The following is a 23,355-nucleotide window of genomic DNA, read 5'->3' as shown; positions in this document are numbered from 1 at the left end:
ATATATATCGTTTGTTTCAAAAACCGAGTTTCATTCCGTAAATCGGGTTAATATAGATAAAAAATTTCTAGTCTTAACCTAATCTGGCAACACATACTGACCCAACCATCTCTTCTAAATGTATAAAATTAAATGAAAATCATAAAAATAGAAGAAATAAGGAACGAGCATAAGTGAGCTAATGGGCGCGTGCAAGTGAAGCCTGTAGCGCGGTAAGATTTCAAATAAAAAAGAGATGATAAATTAAAAAAAACACCAAAAAAGTTAGGAGGAATCTAATAAACTTTATTCATGGGTTAGGTACTCAAATAATAGAACTTATAGATTCAAGAAAATATATTACTTACAAAAAAATTGCAGGAATCAAAACATAATCCAAGGAAAGTGTTTATTTTTTAGCATTTTTAAATTTTATAATTTTCTTGTTAAGTTTTCTTTGGCAGTTGAAATCATACTCTCTATGGTTCAAATGTTTCTTCCTTTCTTTCATACTTCCATGATAAAAATACATTTACCCGCGTTAATTATGGAATTCACAAAAAAAATATATTTATATAGACGGTTTATGCAGATGCAGTTATTTTTATATTTCGTTAAATACCCTAGATGTCTCTGTCAACGTAAAAAGAAATCTAGTAGTTGGCAAAAATTTAGGCAAAAGTAAACAAGACTCTATTTTATTTTGTTAATTATTGTGGATAAGTAGTCATTCCTGTCGTGAAGTCACCAGTTAAGAAATTAATTTGTTTTCGCATCGCATCAACATTGGAGTCAAATAACTATTTTTTTAAATGTCCGAATTTCAAACAAAAAAAACTTCGTTTAATGTTGATTTCCTAGAGGCGATTAGATCTCAGTTACATCGGTTTCATTGTATATTTACGTTGAAAAACCTTGTCCTGTTAGAAGATGGTTTTTGGAAAACTTCCTTAAAGCCTAATGATTATAAATGTTACACGATTCATTTCATACCTGCTTGTACGAATAATTTTGATATCATTCATTAACAAATATTTGATGAATCTAATTAAATAAATTATTATATTCTCTACTAGGCCATTGCTGAGAGCTGTGTCATCTTAGCCTTTATAAGATAAATTCCTTTATCTTATCTCTACTGTATATATTTATGTCTAGGGCTGGTGTTTTTAAATATAGCTATTTGCATTCGTATTGTCAGAAATACGTAATTCATACGACTTCTGCCTGAAAAATGTGTTTAAAGGAAGTTTTGACAACATTCTTTGCATTAAGAAAGCCGGAAGGGACCTTACAGAAATGATTCCATTCTAGAATGTCGCGATAAGTGTATTGCTAGCTAAGGGTAGTACTTTGAAGGTTATTTGATCAAATTTTATCTTACATTTGTCCTTTTAATTGTCACTACAAACCTATTTCAAATATGTGAAGAAATTAATGAAAATAAATGAGTATTTTCTATTGTCTAAGTAGCAGGTGAGTGAAATTAATTATTTCAGCTACTAGTTAACAAAATATAATATTTTGAGAAATTATCTCAATTCTATAAAATATAAACAATAAGTCTCATAATACAAAAATGATTTTTGGATTGAATGTTTGGTTGCATAAGTAATAGGTTACGTAAATACTCTTAGAATTATGCTTTCTAACGTCACTTTATAGAAAGAAGTAGATTCAGATTTGCCCATTTAAATAAGTAATTTTTAATTTTGGTATTGGTCATTCTACAATTTGACTATGTAATTGTTGATTAACATTTATCGAAAGTCATTCACTAAATCTACATACTATAGGTTAATTGGTCAAAATTTTGTGTGTAATAATATATTGCTATATTGAATACTGTTTCATAAAATTAGAAAGTATGTATGAAAAAAATAATTTTAAAGTACAAAATAAACATATTTTACACAGTAGTATATTTAATCCAACGTTAAGAGGCTGGCAAAGTATTAAATGTGAAATTACTCCAAAGAATTTAATGTATCCACTGTTTATTGTGTAAGTGACATACATTTATCATTTATTTAGATATATTTTAATATATTATTCTAGAGAAGACGATAATGCTGTTCAGCCAATCAATAGCATGCCGGGAATTTCTAGATATGGGATAAATAAACTAAAACAACACCTGGAAGGTATTATTAAGAATGGATTACAGTCTGTCCTACTTTTTGGGGTAATTGAAAATCTGCCTAAGGTAAGTACACGTAATTTTTATTATTAATTAGTGTTCTGAAATAAGTCATCTGAAAATTATTGTTTTCTAATCATTATGCTTGAGAAAATAGATATAGGATATATTACTTTGAACAAACAAACTTTTTTCTATTAGCATCCTATTCTTAATGAAAATTGAGAAATTTTCAGGTAACTCTCAACTATATATCTGAAACAATAATTTAATATCTTTTCAAAAAGTAGTAAATTTGTACTAAATAAAGTTTCTCATCAATTTTTTATAAATATTAGTTATCCGAATGCTGTTGATCTAGTACTGCATTGTCCTCATCACTTGCAAACGCTGATGAAAGTAATAACCTCTTCTGAATCTGATGATGATATTTTATATTTTCATAATAACATTAGTCAATCAGTAAATTCATCATTATCATTTCATTTAAAAAATTATGAAGAAATTTTAAATATACTTAAAAATGTTAAAACAAAAGCATGTGGTAGTGACGGCCTGAACCTACAGCTCATTATTCTGTATTGACCATACATACTTGACACATATATTAAATGAATGTATTCATCGATATTACTCCCTAAATATCTGGAAACATGCCTTAGTAGTTACCTAAATTTTCTAGACCTACTGTCAATGGTTTCTCCTCTGACAGCATTATTATCATAATTCATTAATTTTGAACAAGTTTTAAATTGAATATTCTTTATATAAAAATGTTTTTTATCATATATTTTCACAATAGTTAGTATTATTTTGTCTTCAAATGAACTAACTGAAAAAAATCTATAAAAAAAGATAACTAACAATTAAAACTGGTAAAAAAAGGTAACTAAAAAATAAAAAAACATAATTAAATAAAACAAAATATTTATTATAAAAGACAAGGACATCTAGGAGTCAGGTTCAGCATAGGAACTATATATTTCTCTATCAACAAAGAATGTATTTAAATACTGACATAAATTTCGAATGGTGTTGCGGGTAGAGGACTCAAAATAAAACTGTCCAAGAGTGTTTTTTAAATGCCAACGTTTCGATCTTTTATTTGATCATAATCAGAGCTAACAATGTATGATGCATTATAACTCAAACGTTGATGAAGATAAATATCTTCATTGTATAAACTAAAAATATGCAAGTTGGCTTAGTACATAAAATAGAAGAAAGCTACACAGTCTAAGTTTTCACTAAAAAATTTTAACAAACTAATTACCAGAATATTAATACATAAAATTTCCTGAGTCCTTCTACACTGCAGCCCAAGGATCTATCTATTGTGTCCCCTTTTCTTGCTAAGATACTGGAGAACTCAGTGTTTATAGCTGATCCATCAATCAAACTTCTCTTAAAAAATTTAGAATGTGGGATGCTTTAATTGCCAGAGATCTTCATCTTTTATTTCATACGCTCTCAGATATAGTGCTCTGGAGTTCCCTAGTGTTTCACACTTTGAGAGAATGTGGATAGAAGTTTGATTCTCTGTGTAAGAAAATCTGCACACCGTATTATCTGCTAGATCTAGCATCTTCAGTTGTTTGTTGAGGCTACAGTGCCCCGATAGAACTCCTGTTAGTTTTTCGTAGATTGTTCTTTCTAGGGTTGATACATTTGGCAGATCTACTCTGGTTATAGATTCCCAGAAGAGTCTTTGTCAGTCTCAGCCCCTGTTGATTTTCCCAATAATTGGTATTGCTCCTGCTCCTCCCTCTTTTCCAGTACTTTTTCCATGCAACTTCTCAAGACATGTTTCAGGGTTTGTTATTATTTAGGAACGGGGTTTCTTTGATGTTTTCGTCTCTTAGTGATGTTTTTTCTGCCACTCTTCCCAATACTATGTGGAGAGGTGGGAGATTTAGAATCACTTCTAGTGCAGTTGTTGGGCAAGATTTCATGGCCCCGGTTGTACATATGCAAGTCAGTTTTTGTACCCTTGACAGATTGTTCCTCATGGTATTCAGACTAGGTCTAGTACCCCATCAATCGACCTAATACAAACCTTTTATTTACCTATCTATGTTAAATATAAATATTTTGTTTTGATTTATTATTATTATTCTTTTCCACTTAGCGATTGAACTTAGGTTGCTTTGTTCTTGTAACACCGAGTGCACACCATGTACCTAGGGTGTTATTTGATTAGAGATTATTCTGAAATTTCAAAGCACTTTTCGTACTATGTGTGTCATACTCAGTATTACTGCTTTCTGCATTTGGAGGAAGTTGTATTTTTCTGAGACTTCTTTGATGGTGTTGGAAGTAACATTTGATATTAACCCAGTTGCTCCTACGATCTGTTGGTCCTTATATGTGAGTAACTTCTAGTATTCTTATTAAGTTGAGATTTGTTGGTATATTTTTACAAATAACCACTAGAAACCTTCTTATTCAGAAAATGTACAAACTTATTATTATTTAGACCACTATTTTATGTAAAATTTTACAGGATGATGTGGCAACACATGCAGATAGTCCTGATAATCCTGTAATGAGAGCGCTTCCCAAAATAAAAAGTTGGTTTCCAAATTTGACTATAGCTTGTGATGTATGCTTATGTCCTTACAGTTCCCATGGCCATTGTGGAATTCTTAAGCCTGATGGAACTTTAGACAATACTGCTAGTCTTAAGAGAATTTCTGATGTAGCTCTAGCTTATGCAAAAGCAGGTAACTTAATATTAAGTTAATATATCTGGAAGTTTTGGTGATATTCATATATAATACACTGTTTATTTCACTTGACTAACATGACAACACCATCTGGTACTTCGAGCTGGATACCAACCGGCAATTTATGGAAATGTGTAAAAACAAAACTGTCTAATTGAGAGTGTTGGAATAGTGGTAGTATATATAAAACCAAAAAAAATTTCAATGTCAAAATACTTTATTACTCAACATATTCTTCTCTTATTCGGATATATTTATTAAAGCGAACCTGCAACGTCTCTAGACCTTTCAAAAAATGTTTCTTCTGGCTCTGCAAACCAGACCTCCACACCTCCTCGTTGGAAGAACATTTAGTTAAGGAAAGAGATGTTAGTCGGACGGAGCCAAATATAGTGAATAAGGGGGGTGTTCTAATAATTCAAACCCTAAATCACTTATTTTTTGCATGGCTACATGAGATTTGTGTGCAGGAGCGTTGTCCTGCTAAAAAACAAAACATCTTTGGATAGCTTTCCGTGTCTTTTCCCTTTAATTGTTTCCCGTAGAGTGGTCAGTAAGGTTGATTAGTAATCTCCAGTTATTGTTCTACCCTTATCCAAAAAATCAATCATGATTACTCTATGGAAATCCCAAAAAACTGAAGCAAGAACCTTTCCAGCAGATTTTGGGGCACGAAACTTTATGTCTTGAAGTACCAGAGTGTCACCATTCCATCGATTGCTGCTTTGTTTCTGGATCGTAGAAATGTACCCAAGTACAAGTTTATGCATTGAACTGGTCTAAGCTAAATAGATATCAATACATCCTCGTACTTATGTTTAGGTATGAATATAAAACTAATTGCAAATGATTATAAGATGTTTGCTGTGCTCTTTTGTAATAATATTAACAATAGAGACCAAAATATATTTTATTATTTGAGTAGATATGGTTGTTGACAATCATGAATTATAATATTAGATAATGTCAAATTGGTACCAAAATAAGTGAATTGAATATATTATTAGAGGAAAAATCTTTTTGCTTTTGGAATAAGATTTTTCTTGTTATATTAGAAAGTTTTTAGTAAGTTGATTTGTCAATCTTTATATTAGGAGCAGACATCATAGCACCATCAGATATGATGGATGGAAGAATAGGAGCGATTAAGACAAAATTAGTAAACAGTGGATTACAAGAAAAAGTGGCAATTTTATCCTACACTGCCAAATTTGCATCCAGTTTTTATGGTCCATTTAGGTAAGAAAAACTATAACTGCAAATTCAAATAATCGATATACATATATTCAAATCTGACAACTTTTCTTAAATAATATTTTGTGAATAATCAATTTATACATAATAATATTAATGTATAATGCAGTAGAAGATATATCAGAGATTCAATCACTACTTTGGTTTTTTGATGTGTTTATATACAGTGACGTACCAAGGTCTATGGCAGCCGGGGCGGGTTATTATCTTGTCACCCCTTCAGAAATGAAATTGAGTATATTTTCCAGTAAAAAACAGTTCAAATTTCTCCCACAAAAAAAATTTAAAATTACGGACTTGTCACTGTTAAAACACGGTGTTAGGTTGTTTATAATTCATTCGTAAATATCCTGCAGCAAATACGAAGCGAGGTCCTTCTAGATTAATGGAAACGTAAATTGGCACAATCAATATCCCGAAAACTGAATGTGTGGGCTGGAATAATAAGCGACAAAATAATTGGCCTTTTTTCCTTTTCAGACAATAACAATATCCCAAATGACAATATTTGGCTACAAGTTTGTGCCCCCACCTCAATATGCGTGTGGGGTGAGGCAATACCTAAATAATGTGTTTCCCAGAAGATGGATTGGAAGGCGTAGTGGTATAGAATGGCCCTCGCGATCACCCGACGTGAATCCTTTAGACTCTTTCCTGTGGGGTCACTTAAAAAAGATCGTTTATCAAACAAAACCTGCCAATATTCAGGAATTAAACGATAAGATCACCACAGAGATAAGAAGAATTGAGCAGTCAGGGATGTATTGCAAAGGTTTAAAAATCGCATAGCTTGTTGTATTGAAGTAAATGGACAACATTTTGAGCATCTGCTGTAATCGCCTTTACTGTGTGTTTTTTTTAAATTCGTAATTTTTCTAATTCACAAATGTGGATTTACTTCTAACATGACATAAACATTTAAGGATTTGTCTTTGTCATAAATATTTTACTGCACTAGTTTCGTTAAGCTTTTTACTAACTTATTGACACTAGACCTTATTACGAGATTTGTATTAGCACATAAATTATTAAAGAGTATTCAAATCAAACGAGTTTATTAAATCGTAGCCATCTAAATGTACAATATCTATTGTAACTTTGGAGGAGATACTGTAAATGTATCTATAACTCGGAAATTATGGCATTTAAGTATAGAGAATATTACATGAAAAATAATCAGTATAAAAACACAAAATATATTGGGTGATCCATTTAAAATAATAAAGTTCTTAATTTTTCCAGAAAAAGGGGAGATCTGACAACAATGTATATACCACCATAATATTGGTCGTATCGCAAGACCCTTGCGCACAAAAATATATAAAAATCGTACAAGCCCTTTCCGAGATAATTGAGGCGTTCCATACATAAAACTCACTCTGTATAAATTATATAAAGAGAAACCCTAAGAATTAGACTTGAAAAATATCAAATCTTATATATGACACCGATTAAGGATAGAAATAAATATCTATGCTATTAAATCCAGAATAGCTATTAAAAAAAGCAAAAAGGCTAAAAATGTTACAACAGGTTAATTTCATAGTAAATGAGCAGCATTTGGGAGAACAAAAATGAAATTTTTTTCTCAATTTTGTCCATTTTTACATGTTAAAGAAATATATTCTCTACATAATGTAATTTTATTGATATAAAATATTTTTATTTTGCTAATTTTACAATTGTGCATATCACTTTTGCTTTTTTTTAGAGATGCCGCAAAGTCAAAACCAGCCCATGGAGATCGGAAATGCTATCAGTTACCCCCAACCAGTACAGGGCTGGCTATAAGAGCAGCAGAACGAGATATAACTGAAGGTTCTGATATGCTTATGGTGAAGCCCACTATGATATACATGGACATTTTGAAAGAACTAAAAGAAAAACACCCGGAATATCCAATGTTTGCATATCAAGTATCTGGGGAATATGCTATGATTTACCATGCGGCCTCAAAGGGAAATGCAGAATTAAAAATAGTACTAATGGAAGTTCTGGAGTCAATAAGAAGAGCAGGTACTTTTCACACTCTCCTATTTACTTCACTGTATACCCTTCCATTATGTTATTCAGTTCTAATATATTGGTTTCAACTTGAAGCTTAAGCTGTTGAATGAATTTACCCAACTTCCCTGTTAATATATGTCACAATAGTTTTGCAAAAGTTTCATTAAGATACTATGAAAATATATGCTCAAATCTTTTTTTGCCAAAACTTTTGGGTCATTTGTTAGCAGGAAAATTGCATAAGCTTCAAGCTGAAAACAACACATTAGTTATTGTTAGACTTAAGTTATGTCTCAGTTTTTTTATTTTGAATGAATTTATTACAAATGGAGTCTTTTAACTTTGTAAATCTCGACCTATTGATACTTAGGTGGAAAGGTCAAATAATACCTGATTGGAGTTGGAAACATAATTAGTTAAATAACGCATAACTAAATTATCAATAATTTATTTGCATATGTGGAAAATACAGGGTATTTCTATATTCGACCGACAACGCTCTACCACAGAGAGATCTCAATAAATCATTCATTTTGATATAGGAATACGAACCCTTACGGGGCCTAGTTGCTGAGATATAGGGAGCTCATAATTTTAAATCAAAATCAAAAATTTGCCATAAATCAAGGACGCCTTTAATTTTTTTTATTTCGAATTTGGTGACCAATATGCTCCTTAATAAAGTAATATTTTGACAAAAACAAACTTTGGAAAAATTTAACCGTGTCGTGCTGTCAGGGTTAGTTGTCACTTTTATCCCCCTATTTTTTACGCCACTGGAGTAAATTCTTTTAATTTTGTTTTAAATTGCTTGATTATTTTTAGATAAAAAACTAATAACCTTTTATGGAGCTGAAATGAACGGTGTTGTAGAAATTTGCCTCTAAACAAAAGTCTTCAAGCATGTAAGTAATTTACAAAATTATTCATAATTTCAATTTCAATGACAAAACGGTGTAATCAGTGTATTGAAGTAAGCAGTCAACAGTTTGAACAACTACTCTAACTTTGTCAATTTTATTATTGTTGCAATACAGCGTTATCTAATTTGTGCCATTATTATTTTTATTCTCATTACCAATTTTGTTATTATTATAATACATTTTAGTTTGAAATTGAGATTATGAATAATTTTTATTTTTTGTACTACTCACGCTTAATCATTATTCGAATTTAAACGAATAATTAATTAATTTGTAAATTACTTACGTGCTTGCAGACTTTTGTTTAGAGGCAAATTTCTACATCACCGTCCATAAAAGGTTATTAGTTTTTCAACTACAAATAATCAGGCAATTTAAAGCAAAATTAAAAAAGAATTTGCTCCAGTGGCGTAAAAAATAGGGGGATAAAGTTTGTTTATGTTAAAATATTACTTTATTAAGGAGCATATTGACTACCAAATTTGAAAAAAACTTTAAAGGCGTTCTTGATTTTCATTGACTATCTTGAAAAACGAAAAACTATCAAACTATGCGAATTTATTGTAACGTTTGAATGAAGAAATCAAGCAAAAACGGAAGCGTTTGGATAAGAAAAGAGTGTTGTTTCATGAAGACTATGTACCAGCCCACACATATGTTATTGCAATGGCTAAAATTAATGAATTGAAGTTTGAATTGCCACCTCATGCACCATATTCGCCAGATTTAGCTCCGTCGGATTATTTCCTATTCCCAAACTTGGGCTCGGTGGTCAAAGATTTTACAATAAAGAGGTGATGTTGTCAGTTAATGGCTATAAAAGGAGAAGACGTTGAAAAATAAATATATTTTTTTCTAAAATTTGTATGTTTTCTTTGCTGGACCAGGTACTTCTGGGACCATCCTCATATATACAATTTATATAATTTAAATATACTAAACTGATGTCATTAATATTTTTATATACCTTCTTGTTTTCTCCAATTACATTCACTTATCCAAATATAATACTTTTCTTCCTTTTCAATTATTTTCTGTGTTGCTCATTAAAAGTTAGTTTATTATTTTCCTCATTTTTCTTATATATAATTTGTTAATTAAAATGCAACGGTTTCTTTTCAACTCGATTTTATTAGATTCACCAATATGTTTGTAACCGATTATTTGGTTTCACTTTCGCACACTTGTCTAAGGCTGATGACAATACAATAATGCGATCAAAATATCTGGTTATCTTGATAAGATTCGCCTCAATTCATAAATTTCTTTTTGTATCCTTGCCATCGAAAAACTTGCTTTTCTTAATAATCGAACTAAAAAGAAAAAAAATTTCTGGCATAAGCATGAGAAAGTTGGTGTCACTATTATAAAAGCGTGGGGTGCTGTCTATGACAATCTTAAATTAGTTTTTTTGTTTCGGAATGATACTAGTAAAGAATTACGATTGACATCGAATCTTGAATCTATTGATTACGCGTTAGAAGCTTTACAAGCTATCCTAGAGATACAAAACTACATTAGAAACCCACCGAAAAACTCCGCCCATCTAACGGTAGAGAGCCAACTCGTGCTTATTAATAAAATGGGGAAAGAAAGTAATAATGTATTAAGTAATTGTCAGTAATCAAAAAAATAATTCGAAAAGTCTTTGGATTTGGAATCAAAACGCAAGGTTAGTTTTAAAATGTCAAAACACCCGATCCTTTGATATTAGTGAAATTAATTTTCTCATCAGTAATTTTATTCTCACGCCAAGAATTATGATTTCTTTTTAGTGTTACGAACTCGTTTAGGACACAGGCCGCGAAGCGGTCTTGTCCAATTATAATGGAATGTTGGCGAGTACACTGAATCGTTTGATGTTTGTCGGCGCCTTTTATATTGCCTTGGACGTTTTTTATAAACAGCGGCGAGTTTATTTTATTTTGTTAGAACTAATTTCTAGGAAGGTCTTTTTATTTGTTTGTTTATAGAAATATAGAAAAGTAACCAGTGAATTAAAATAAATTTTTTCAGTTTTTTTTTAATTATAATTTTTCCTAATTAATTGCTTTTCATTGTTAGTTTAAATTTTACTATAAATTTCTCAAAATATTGCATTTAATTATTGGATTGCATAATAAAATGATTTTTCTTTTATTAGGTGCTGATGTAATTATATCCTACTTCACCCCAGTTGTGTTAGAGTGGTTACAACCCAAAAATAAGTTATGAATGGCTGAAAGTAATAAATTAATTTAGAAAATTGTTATATTTTTTTGTTTAATAAAAATGTTTTAGCTCAATTATTTTTCTTCTAATAATTAATTAACAGGTTGGATGATGTTTTTGTCAGATTTGTTCTTAAATTGAATTATCTCCATCCCTACTGAAACACTGTTTACACCAACACACAGAATTACATTGTCTGATGCGTGTTTCGATAACCATGTTATCGTCTCCAAAGAATGAAGGTAAACTATACCTTCAGTTATGGTTAACTAAACGTGCATCAGACAGTGTAATTGTTAGTGCTGATGAAGTACTAGTGTAAACAGTGTGTTCAATGTAAATATCTCCAGGGTCTCCAAAAAATCCAATTAATTCCTATCCCTGGTAAAACGAAAAATACGAAAGTTGCCAATCCATCAATGAAATGTTATATGTATACAATATTATAAATCGAATTTTTTTAATGAATATATTAATGTTCACTCTCTGTCAAAAGTTTTTGCCCACCCCATAACCCATTCTTTAAATTTAAGTGCGACAAGTTAAAACTTGCAAGTACCGGCTGACTTGTTTATTATTCTGTAACTGTGTATTATTTCTTCGGTGTTCATGATTATAGTTTAGTACCAGTAAACCCTGTGAGACACAAGAACGAGCTATGATTTATACTTTTCGGGCCAAGATATCCTTTTGTGAAGTTCGTACATTAATTGTTTTCGTTCTCATAAATTAAGACTTGTAAGTTTTAAAATGGGTAGATCGAAGAAACCATCAGTTGAAACTAGTGCATTGATCTCAAGTCTAGGTAAAATTAACCGCGCCAATATCGCCGAAGTACAAATACCTCGACGTACCGTTGACTACAACGTGAAAAAATATGCATCCACGAGGAGCCTTCGTGATATAAAACGTTCAGAGCAGTTTCGAAACCACAACCGCTGAAGGTAAACGTATTGTATTAATCAGTAAACGTGATCAATGACTCACGGGCTCTTAGGTAGCAGCTCAGATAAATGAATCTAGAGATCGGTCTTTGAGTTCTTTTACCAGTTCTTTTAAGACGTCAAAATAAAATTAAAAGATTGCAGTGGGCTAAAGAACATGAAAATTTGGTATACAAAGAGTGGGAGAGAATTTTTTGGTCAAAGTTTTTGAATCTAATAGAAGTGTGTTTGTGCGCAGGTGCTTAGATGTTAGATCCATGTGTAATCCCCACTGTAAAACATGATGATAGTTTGGTACAAGTGTTTTAAATGATCGTGACCAAATCGCATATCCAACCTCTTCTTCATCAGTTCGAAGACATCAGTTTCTTCAAAAGATATCATCTGGAGTACATCTAAGGCGTCTCCTCGTGGTGTGATAGTGAACTTCAGTGCTTTCTCCTTATTGGAACGATTTTTCACTCTAGCTGCTGCCTCGAATTGTTTCATATAATTGGTAGACAAATGCAAAAGAAATGAGAAATATACGTGTTAAAATTAACTGTATACGGCAAAATACTTGTAGTAACATCATGAAAATTTCTACGTTTGAGTTTTCAAAGATGGCTGATTTCCGGTTCTACTGGAAGTCGACTGTAACTTTGTTATTTTAAATGATATTAATACATTCTATGTAAAATTTTAGTATACTTTTGTCTAAAAACTTTTTTCGAAAAATTTTTGAGTTATAAAATTTAGACCTGCATCTCATTAATTTTTTTGTAAAAAATTTTAACGTTGTAAACCCTTATAAATTATTATTTTACGAGGATACCCTCAAAGATATGAAAATTTGAATCTGTTGAAAAATTTTTCATTTTATACTGGATGTGTATAAAAAGTGTTCCAAAGTTTAACTTCATGATTATCAAATTTCTTTATTTTTTTAAATAGAACCATCCGGTTTTTTCTATTTCCATTTTTTCAGGGGTAAAAAATAAGAAAAATTCATGTATACTTTCCTATACCTAAACTTTACCGATACAGGTAAAGTTTAGGTATACATAAATTTTATAACTCAAAAAGTATGCATTTTTCGAAAAAAGTTTTTAGACAAAATTATACTAAAATTTTGCGTAGATTTAAAAATGTATTAATATACAGGGTGTTCCATTTAAAATAACAAAGTTACAGTCAACTTCCAATAGAACTGGAAGTCAACAATCTTAGAAAATATTTTAATTGAAAAAAAGATCGTATCCGAAAACTCAAACGTGGAAATAAATTTCCATGATTTTACTATAAGTATTTTAGATATACATAGTTTTAACTTGTCGTTAGACACCCTGTATAGAGAAGAGCTGAAGAGATAAATCCAGTTAGAGATATAATGTATGAAGTACAATTAAGATAGTTTGGACACATATGCCGAATGCTCAGAATACTAAAAAACTTTCGAATCCAAAAAAACAGGTGAAAATAATAAAGAAAGACCAAGAAAAACATGGATTAAGAATTTAAAAGAAGCAGCTGAAGCAATGGGGTTAAAAAGAGAAGGAATAAAAGAGCAAATAAAAGATAGGAACTTGGAGAAAAAAGTACATGTCGAAAATGTTTCATGGTAATTTAAAGAACAGAACAATTGTATTTTCGTTTTTTGTATGGTCGGTCTGCGTTGATATTCAATTGTTTTTTTCCCTGTTTGTGTTCTATTGCTAATATTTGTCTTATTCTTGACTTTATCATAAATGTCATTTGTTTAATACTCAGATCAGCTATTTCTTTTGATAACACTTCTATTGGTGGGTCGACTTAGGATTAAGTAAAAATTTTGAAAAAATTACTTAATCCCAAGAATATTTTCCCAATTTATTAGAGTGAATTATTATAACTCGTGTTGTTTGTTTATAGATACTAGTAATGGCACAAAAGCAAAATAATTAATATATAAATAAAAGAAGCAACACTACAAGATGGGAATTGCGATATGGAGATGACAGAAATGGAAACATTTATTCCAAGGTGGAATAAATGAATGATTTCGTTGAATTGTTAAGACATGACTTTCTAATTCAAATATTCTCTTGCAACGCTTCAGAAATATCTTCACCGTACTGTTGCAAGTAGATAATTAATTAGATAGATAGGACAGAATAAAACATAGAACAGAATAAAAAATAAATAAGAAACAAAATCATTGAACTTTGATTAATTTTGAATCGGATAGGGACGTTATTCATGTGAGATTAAGAATATTTTAGTTTCGCTCTGATATAGTAAAAATGTTCCTCTACAGGGCTGAAATTGTGGTGGATTTAGGAGGGTAGTGCGTTATAGACTGGAATAAAAGGAGCAAAAAACATTTGACGAACCAAACAACTTTTTAGAGACAGTAATAGATTATTTTTTATTTAAGTAAATGCTGGTACAGCTGCGGCTCTAGATAGTAAAATTCTCTGGAACAAAGACGAAAAAGAGAAAATCACTAAAGCCACAAAAGCTCTAATGGTGTGCCGAAACATTACAGGGAAGAATTGGGTTTGTAACCCAAAGATCCTACTATAGATGTACATAACCATTGTGAAACCAATAATCACATATGGGGCAGTGGTTTGGGGTACTACAACTAGTCTGAATACCACAAAGGTACAAAGACTGGCTTGCATATGTGCAAGTGGAGCCATGAAATTATGCCTAACAGCTGCACAAGAGAATTTCCGATAGCCAAGCAGCCAATAGAACTTTAAGCTCCAATACCATAATAATAATACCATAAAATCCAAGCTCGTTTGGGATTGCAGAAAAATTAAACGAACAAGGCAAGGAAAATAAAGTTGCCCTAAAGTGGATTCTGGGACACACCGGAATGAAATGAAAGGAAATAGCTCATAAGTTCGCTAAAGCGGATGCAGAAAGGCCCTTCATGAAACCTGATCCCTTTTGTCGTATCAGATACAGAACAATATAGTAAACATTAGACAAGAAGGTAGATATGAGCAATACCAATTATTGGGACAATACCAATAGACACCTAAAGACGCTAGACTTAGCAAATAATGCGGTGTGCAGATTTTATTGCACGGAGGACGTAACCTCTATTGTCTCGAAGTGTGAAACATTACGTAACTCCAGAACAATACACATGGAAGCATATGATAAAAAAAGATTTTTGACACCTACAGCCATCTCACGTTCTCGACTTTCTAAAAGGAGTGGGATTAACAGATTTATCAGCTGTAAACACTGGGTTCTCCAGTATCGCAGCAAGAAAAGGAGACACAATAGATCCTTTAGGTCACAATATCTGATACATACATGTTAGTACTCAACAACAACCACTGATACTTAATAAACTTCAAACACATTTTAACCAAATTAATACCAGCCTTTGGAAAAATTGAATTTAACAAAATACCTTCGGAAGGATTGACACCAATAGTTGAAGAAAAATTAAACCTCTATATTCCCAGCATTTGGACTGTATGTCTGTACTCTTGCACAGTATTGATTATTGTTTGGAAACGCAGAAGAAGAAGAAACTCCGGTGAAATTACAAGAAAATAAAGTTCAACTTCCAGGGGGTGCCTCGATCTAAAGGGGGAGGTGTTATACAGCTTAAATTCCTTTATACGCATTAAATAAATTACTTAATCATTATATTTTGTAATCACCAGACATTGTTATTTCCGTATTTAACTAGTTTTTGCTTATATTGTATCTTTGACCCTTGTCAGTTCTTATTGTTAGTCTAGAATTTACTTCAAATCTGAATAGTTGTAACTTTCTTAAATAAATAATTTTAAAAAAGCTTTTTCCGAGTGTGAAAAGTTAAGTTACATATACACAACTGCGGCTGTATTATTCCCCATCGTCGGCTATTTGAGATGAACGGGTTCACCAAGTTACAGAAATTGAATAATGGGTTTAAGGATTGGGTAGTAATCAATATCTATAAGCGTCAAACTTTAAAGATCGAATCGATCTAGTTTAATAGATTTATCCAATTATTAGCTTTATTCGGTAAAACTATTATCTGTGTTACCGAAGAATATAAGCGCTAACCGATTCTATATAATAATAATGAGTACTCATCATACTACTATCATTATTTTTCAGTTTCAGTATTATTTTCAAATTATATATATTTTTGCAAATTAAGATTATTTTTGGCAATCTAGAGAATAGCGCTAATTGGCTATTTCTATTCCTTTTCGGTCAATACCTAAATGAACTATTTCACTCAAATAACTGCCTTCTCTGACTTAAATAATAACGCCACTGTACATTCGGTTATCTTCGGAACATTGACAAATAGATTTCTAGATAGAATTCTAAATCTGTCGTTTATCAATACCAACTGCTCTCACTTCAGTTTTCTACAATATTTTAAAACTGTTTTAATGTTACAAATTACCAAACTCTATAAAACATTTCCTTAATATTAAAAATTTTGAGTTCCAAAAGCAATTTATAATCATAAAGGATTTAGAAATATTAAATTCTGTTTTTTCAATGTGACCACTACAAATAATTTTTCGTGGTATGGTAATGGATGGGAGTGCAAGTCGTTGGCATGCAGGAGGGCGGCCTTGTAGCAACGACGGCGGCCTTCCAAAGATTAGAAAGTTAACACTTTCTAATCTCTGCAACAGAAGTGTGTGATTTCGAGCGTATTGTCGTTCACTAGTGAAACTTTGTTATTGTGTTTTTGTATGTGCCTTACGTTATGTATAGACTGTGTTATTATTTCTTCGCAAAAATTAAACATATGTATTTTTGACACCCACTGCTTCGTTTGAAAAACATATTAGACTATCCTTACCAAATCCGCATCAAGAAATGGTATCTCGACGTAGAATTTTATCAAGGTCACGTGACGACCTCCATATGGACACTGTTTTTCAACCCCCTGATGATGAGGAAGATGTTTGGTACCAAAAAGACAAATTATATAGAGATCACATACAAGAAGTTCTTAATAAATGGACCCAAATTGATGACGAAATTTGGGCGAAAGTGATTGTGTTAGAAAGAAATAGAAGAGTTGCAAAAGCTTACGCAAGGGCCCCTGTACTGACAGTAAATGACTCTGACGATGGCTTTGATGGGTTCAGAATAGGTCTTTGTGGATTTGAAAATCCTATGAGAGATCAAAAAACAGAAGAATATAAAAGACACATTGGACATGGTGTTAAAATAAAAATGGATGATGCAGGTAACATTCTTATAAAGAGGGTATCTAAATGTAATGTATATATTAAAAACACAGCATTAGATACTGAAAATGCTATAGGGAACGAAGTGTTAAAACTACCAAATTGTGCATTAGAGCCAGACAAACCTGTGAAACTGTTTGATATGAAAAAATTTCAAACTAATGTTAACAGAGAATTAAGAAGAGCATATCCAGATAGAAGACGTTTAGAATGTCAATGTTTAAGTGCTATAGGCTTTGTAAAAGTTGAACCAGAAATATTGGAGTGTCCTATATGGGTATTAATTATAAATATTGTGGCTTTAGATATGCTAAAATCAAAATTACCACCAGTACAAAGAGTTATGGACATAAAAAATAGACCTAGAATACCTGTCCCTGATGAAGATCCATATAGTATTGCTGTGACAGATAATAATCACTTTGGAACTGGAAGTTTTACCGGCAGCACTGTTGCAGCTACAAGGGAGCATCTTTTAATGCAAAATCAACGTAGAAGTGATAAACCTCCAAAATTACCTCCTCGAGAAAATATGTACCCACAAGATATCCCCCAACCTGATTATGATGATTATATGTCGGGGAGACAACTAAAAACATATACTTCTTCTAGAGACAAAGAAAGACCAAATGATACCAAGAAATTTGAAGAAGATCCTTACTATTGTGGTTTACGTACCAGATTGCCAAACTTTACGCAAAGAAGGAGTGACAAACCACCAAAATTACCACCCAGGGAAAATATGTACCCACAAATACCACACGAAATTCCTTCTCCAGATTATGATGATGGTGTGTCAAAAAGCTGGTTGAAACCTTTTGGATCATCTAGAGGAAAAGAGAAGTCTAAAGATGCCCAACAGTACGAAGATCCCTACTACTGTGGAATGAGGGCAAGGGTTCCAAATTTTGTAACCAAGTCAAAAGGTAAAGATTCATTACCATTAAAAAGATTTAGTGTAAGTCTGGGACCCCAACATTCCAAATAAGTAGCTTTTGTCAAAAGTTCGATTTGTATGTAGACATTTTTGTTTCATTCTTAAATAATTATTTGATTATGTGAAATTGTTACCTTTAGGTGCTCAATGTAGTTATCATTTGTATTTAAGTTTATAACATTTTCAATTTTTCTCAGTCTAAAGAACATTACATCTCCACTTTTTGAATCACTGCCTCAATTCCATCTTTAGATTATAATGTTTTTTCTGGTAAGGAAAATACAAGTCAAAGTATTTGGTATTTTTTATTATTCAAAGTTTTTGTCTAGTATTATACCATTTTAGTATTTTTTGCTGTTGGTATGTTTATAAACTAGAGAACCCAATTTTTTCATGTATTTAAAAAACATTTTCACTTTTTATATTTAATAGATTTAGGAAATACTTATATAGAAAAAATAATATGATATATCTGTGCCCAGTAAAATATATCATTAAATAGAAATATTTTGAACAAACAGTGCCAAAACCTTTGATATCTTTCAATTAGGGATATTACTAATAGTGGTCATAGAAAAGAATTCACTCTAATATTTGATATTAGGGAGTGTCCATAAACTACATTGCTCGGCTAAGATAAAATTTTGTTAAAGAAAATGATTTTATTTGGCACACAAATGCTAATTCAGGAAGAATCAAGAATACATTGTTAAAAAAATAATGAATATTTATTAACAGTTTAATAATATTTATTAGTAGCTAACAAATATTTATTGAAAGTTTATAGATTGTATTTTATGGATGATTTATCATTTATTACTAAATATTTATTAAGTCGTATGTTATGAGAGATATACAAATATAATATAATATATAAAACACAAATAAATGTTATCGATTTACAATAAAATATTTTCTTATTAAATATGGAATAGAAAACTTAAAATATTGTGAAACAAAACCATGTAAATCGGGCAGGGGTGAGAGGTCATGGAACAGCCTACATTGGACTATTTGCAGGGAGGGAAGGGTCCCAAAAGGACTATAATATGACTACGTCGTTTATGGATGTTCCCTTATTAAATATACTTTCAAGAAATGCTGAAGTGGTCATTTTTATTTTTATTGCATACTATTGATATATTCCAATCCTATTGCAATTTTTTATCTACTTCTGTTCAGACTTTATATTAAGGTATGCAGATTGTAGATTGTTTTGGAAAGTTGTTTTAGCTTCACAGCTACTCTGCACCTATACCTAGAAGATATTTTGTACAAAACTCTACATCTCACTGTTCTGCTTCCAAAATATATAAACTCCTCTTAAAGTTGGCTACTTTTTTGTGGGTTTTATGTCCTATTTCTCAAGGTGCAACTCTTTCTTAGGAATTCACTTCTTTATTCAATATTGTGTCTTCTACTAATATAACACTGGAAATTATTGAATTTTCACAGTTTTTTAATTTCATTGTTAGTTACAGGACAATGTTTGTTTAAAAAATAAAAAAAAATATTTTCCTGACATTAGTTGTTAGATTATGATGTCTGTCTTTTTTTAATTCAATTATATTAAACAACTATTTTAAGTTAACACAGCATTTAATGATAATTTTTAAATTTTTTTTAAATTCAATATTTATTTTTTTGGTTGTGAACTAAGGTTTATTTTTAAAATACACATCATGTGTATTCACATTATGATAAATTAAGAAGTGATTCATAATTTGAAGAAAAATATCAAATTTATACAGTAACATGCTGAAATAGGTACTAGTAGCATTTCTTGAAACATTCTTTAAATTATTTTATACTCAAGATGTGGTATTTAACATTTTATATACATAAAGAATTATTGATTGGAATTTAACAAGGTCAACACAAATAATTTCAGAATTTGATTGAATCAATACAGGATTTTTTGATATTATACTTTAATTATAAATATGTTTTTTTTTTTAAATTAAATTGATGATGAAATGGTTTCAAAATATGTGTTATATAAGTAATTAGCTCAATTCACTGAAGGCTATTTGAATATAAATGCACATGTTCAAGATTGGAATGTGGAGGTATCTAAAAAATATTGAAATTGCAATTATGCAAATTATACTCTGAATTTCTTCCATTTATTTAATATTTCGTAATAAAGATTTTAAAATCTTTTTAATCACATGACAAGTATATTTTATCACAATTTGGGGAATTCCAACGATTCACTTAAAGACTGAAATTTTTCAGCTAACAGAGGAAACCAAGTAGTAAAATAGATTAATAGTGCGTTTATACAGGCAAATAAAAATTAGAATATTTATATGTTATTATAGCATTCAAGTTTTCAGATAAAATTTAAAGTTAATCTTTTCAACTTTTATTTTCATATTATCTCATATATAGTGACACATGTGAAGTTAATTGTTTTTTTATTTGCCTGTATAAACCTACTTATAGCATTAGGTAATACAGTTCCCATGTATTTGTTGATATGTATTCAAATGATTGTATTGTGTTTTGGAAGATCAAATATCAAGTTAATTAACAGAATATTATTTTTTCTATATGATGAAAACATGTTTTAGTTAGGTATAGTTATCTATTGATATAAAAATTGTTAGATATTAAAAAAAGTATTATTAGACAAAAATCATAACCAATAATATAAAATATTATATGGTTGAATCTTTGTGAATATTTATGTACTTATTTTAATCCCGTGACTGTTTATGTTTTTATACAATAACCAATATTTTGTTAAGAATTAATAAAATTAATGTTTTTAGTCATGTACACTAATATTGTAGTATCCAATAATGACATATATAGAGGTTCAATAGTTTGTATATAAATGTCTACTTTTTATAACTTTTATAAAAATAATACTCATTTGAAATTGTATGCTTCTATCAAGCATATTTATAATATATTTACCTACACTTTTTTTACAAATTCCGTCCATTTTAAGTAATTGTGAATTTATATAGCGTCTCTCTAGACCACTTTGAATTTGTTATATAATCTGATTGTTAAATTTTTTATATATATGCTCTATTTACAATGTCTGAGATATGTGATGTAGGTGTTAAGTGTAATTTTTTTGTATTGTTGACATTTATATTTTGATAAATAAATTTGTATATTTATTTTTTTTCATTTCAAATTTTCAGAGAAACTAATATCAAACTGGAATATAATTTTACGTAAGAACTGCCTTGCCCTCCCAACTTCTACTATATAAGAGTGAGAGTGTTATAATCATCACCCACAAAGAACTATGAACTTCGAGAAGAGCTATTTTCCTGTTCATTTTCCATCTTATTTCCATGAGTTCAATAGAAGTGTGCCGATATCCTTTTATTCAGAGTTGTACCAGTTGCTGCTATTTGAGAACTTGCTGATATTCATGAATTGACAAAACCTCTAATAGCTCTGTTTCTTTTGGGTTCATATCTGATTTTGGTTGAGTCTGGTATAGCATGTCATCTCTCTTATCTTGTTGGGTTGAGTCCTCATCTCTGGAAATCTTGTTCTGATGGTGTCTTCCACGATTTCTCTTTCCACAACCTATTTTATAGACGTCTCAAATAGATGACTAAAAGTTAAATTAATTTTCTAATTAAAGTTCAGAAATTTCTGAATTAATTTTCGCATTGGGAATGGAGGGCGACTCTATTCTAAAAACTCAAAAGCCACCGTCTTCAAACATCCGAATTTCTTGCGCAAACATCAACCTCAAAACTTTCAGTTAGGCGGTCGATCTCATCAACGCGTTCGGAGGAAATTTTGGACGAATCCACCCTCTCACCTTACTTTAAACGTACAAAACATACATCCGCTCCATTATCGAATATAGAGCAAACTTCTATAGCACTACCCGACTATCTGGTTAAAAAATTCCTGACATATGAACAGTCCAGGCCGTCTAAATGTTCTCCAAGCTCGCTATGGAATTCGTACCATCGAATCAAAGGACTCCGCTACCAAAGAAACACTTCTTACTCCCTGGCTCGCCAATGAATGGCTCCTCGTCTCAAAGCCAAAGAGGTTTCCTACCCGCCCCTCCGGCTGCTAGCAACTGCATACGAAGACCTCCCTGAAATCTACCTTAACTTCCTAGTCAATTCTCCTATATTCATCAGACAAAACCCTTTCACACATACTTCGTCGTTTCCCTGAAACATGGTGAATAACGCGGCCGCTGCTGTATCCGCCTGCCCCCCAAACCGAAAAGAACTGTTTTTACTTAAACTACTGTTCTTTTTTCGTCTTCTTTTGGCCAATGGTCGTTCGCTTCTCCTCCTTTTCAGCCAGGACATCACAACCCCCGACCTGCAGAGGAGCAACTCCTATATCAGGGTCAACTCCAACAAACCTCCTTCTATCTAAAAATAATTCAACTAATCTCTCTCTCTCTCTCTCTCTCTCTCTCTCTCTCTCTCTCTCTCTCTCACTGTATTCAAAGCCCTGGTTGAATCTACTAGCGTAAGCCGAAAGACTTTTTCTAGCCAGAGGCAGAGTTTGGTTTCGAGCCCCCCTCCGTGACAAAATCGGAAATTGAAAATAACCTTGTTCTTTAACTGACCTAAAACTCATTTTTTCCAAAGTCCGTTTAAAAGTTAATAAAAATTCGTGGCATGAGCTGAGCTTTTCTGAAACATCTCTATCAATAGGTTAATAGGCTTACAGGGCTAAAAAAATGCAATGTAGTATGAAACTGTTTAATGCAAATACAAATTGTAATTGCTTTCACACATCATTTATTACCTAGCTATGTTCGAAATAAATAAATTTTGGTGCATGAAAAATTTTAATTTATAAATTATAAACATTTTGGTAAGTGCAATTTTCAATTGAACTTTTTTGATTGACTATTGTTTATAGTTCTTGTTAACAAAATATTTGAACTATTTTGAAACCAATTAATTAAAAACATTGAGGCTGAGGGATAACTAATCATTTCAAACTTTCTCTACATTTTTAATTTTTCAAATTGAATACCACTATATTTGGTTTAGAAATAACATCATATCTTTGAAAGCTTCGTA

General features: G+C 31.0%; 2 protein-coding genes across 2 annotated transcripts; both read left to right on the top strand.

The window, feature by feature from the left end:
- The first annotated feature begins 1,608 nt into the window (after positions 1-1,608).
- Positions 1,609-11,314, top strand: LOC130901856 (delta-aminolevulinic acid dehydratase). Its single transcript, XM_057813490.1, has 6 exons — positions 1,609-1,983; positions 2,038-2,185; positions 4,623-4,842; positions 5,940-6,084; positions 7,811-8,115; positions 11,173-11,314. The coding sequence occupies exons 1-6, from the start codon at positions 1,847-1,849 to the stop codon at positions 11,241-11,243; spliced, it is 1,026 nt and encodes a 341-aa protein (XP_057669473.1). The 5' UTR covers positions 1,609-1,846; the 3' UTR covers positions 11,244-11,314.
- A 5,380-nt stretch (positions 11,315-16,694) lies between these two features.
- Positions 16,695-21,454, top strand: LOC130901266 (uncharacterized). The gene has a single exon (XM_057812488.1). It carries the CDS (start codon positions 17,003-17,005, stop codon positions 18,365-18,367), a length of 1,365 nt encoding a protein of 454 aa, XP_057668471.1. The 5' UTR covers positions 16,695-17,002; the 3' UTR covers positions 18,368-21,454.
- The last annotated feature ends 1,901 nt before the right edge of the window (positions 21,455-23,355 follow it).

The sequence above is a fragment of the Diorhabda carinulata genome, chromosome X, assembly GCF_026250575.1.
Source record: "Diorhabda carinulata isolate Delta chromosome X, icDioCari1.1, whole genome shotgun sequence".
Classification (NCBI taxonomy): Eukaryota; Metazoa; Arthropoda; class Insecta; order Coleoptera; family Chrysomelidae; genus Diorhabda; species Diorhabda carinulata.
Note: the sequence above shows the minus strand (reverse complement) of the source record. Positions and strands in the feature narration are given on the sequence as shown.

Excerpts from the sequence above, each read along its gene's own strand:
- LOC130901856 (XM_057813490.1), top strand. The coding sequence starts at position 1,847 with ATGTATGAAAAAAATAATTTTAAAGTACAAAATAAACATATTTTACAC. Across the intron at positions 1,984-2,037 it reads ATGTATCCACTGTTTATTGT|AGAAGACGATAATGCTGTTC; the intron begins GTAAGTGACATA and ends ATATTATTCTAG. Across the intron at positions 6,085-7,810 it reads AGTTTTTATGGTCCATTTAG|AGATGCCGCAAAGTCAAAAC; the intron begins GTAAGAAAAACT and ends GCTTTTTTTTAG.
- LOC130901266 (XM_057812488.1), top strand. The coding sequence starts at position 17,003 with ATGGTATCTCGACGTAGAATTTTATCAAGGTCACGTGACGACCTCCAT.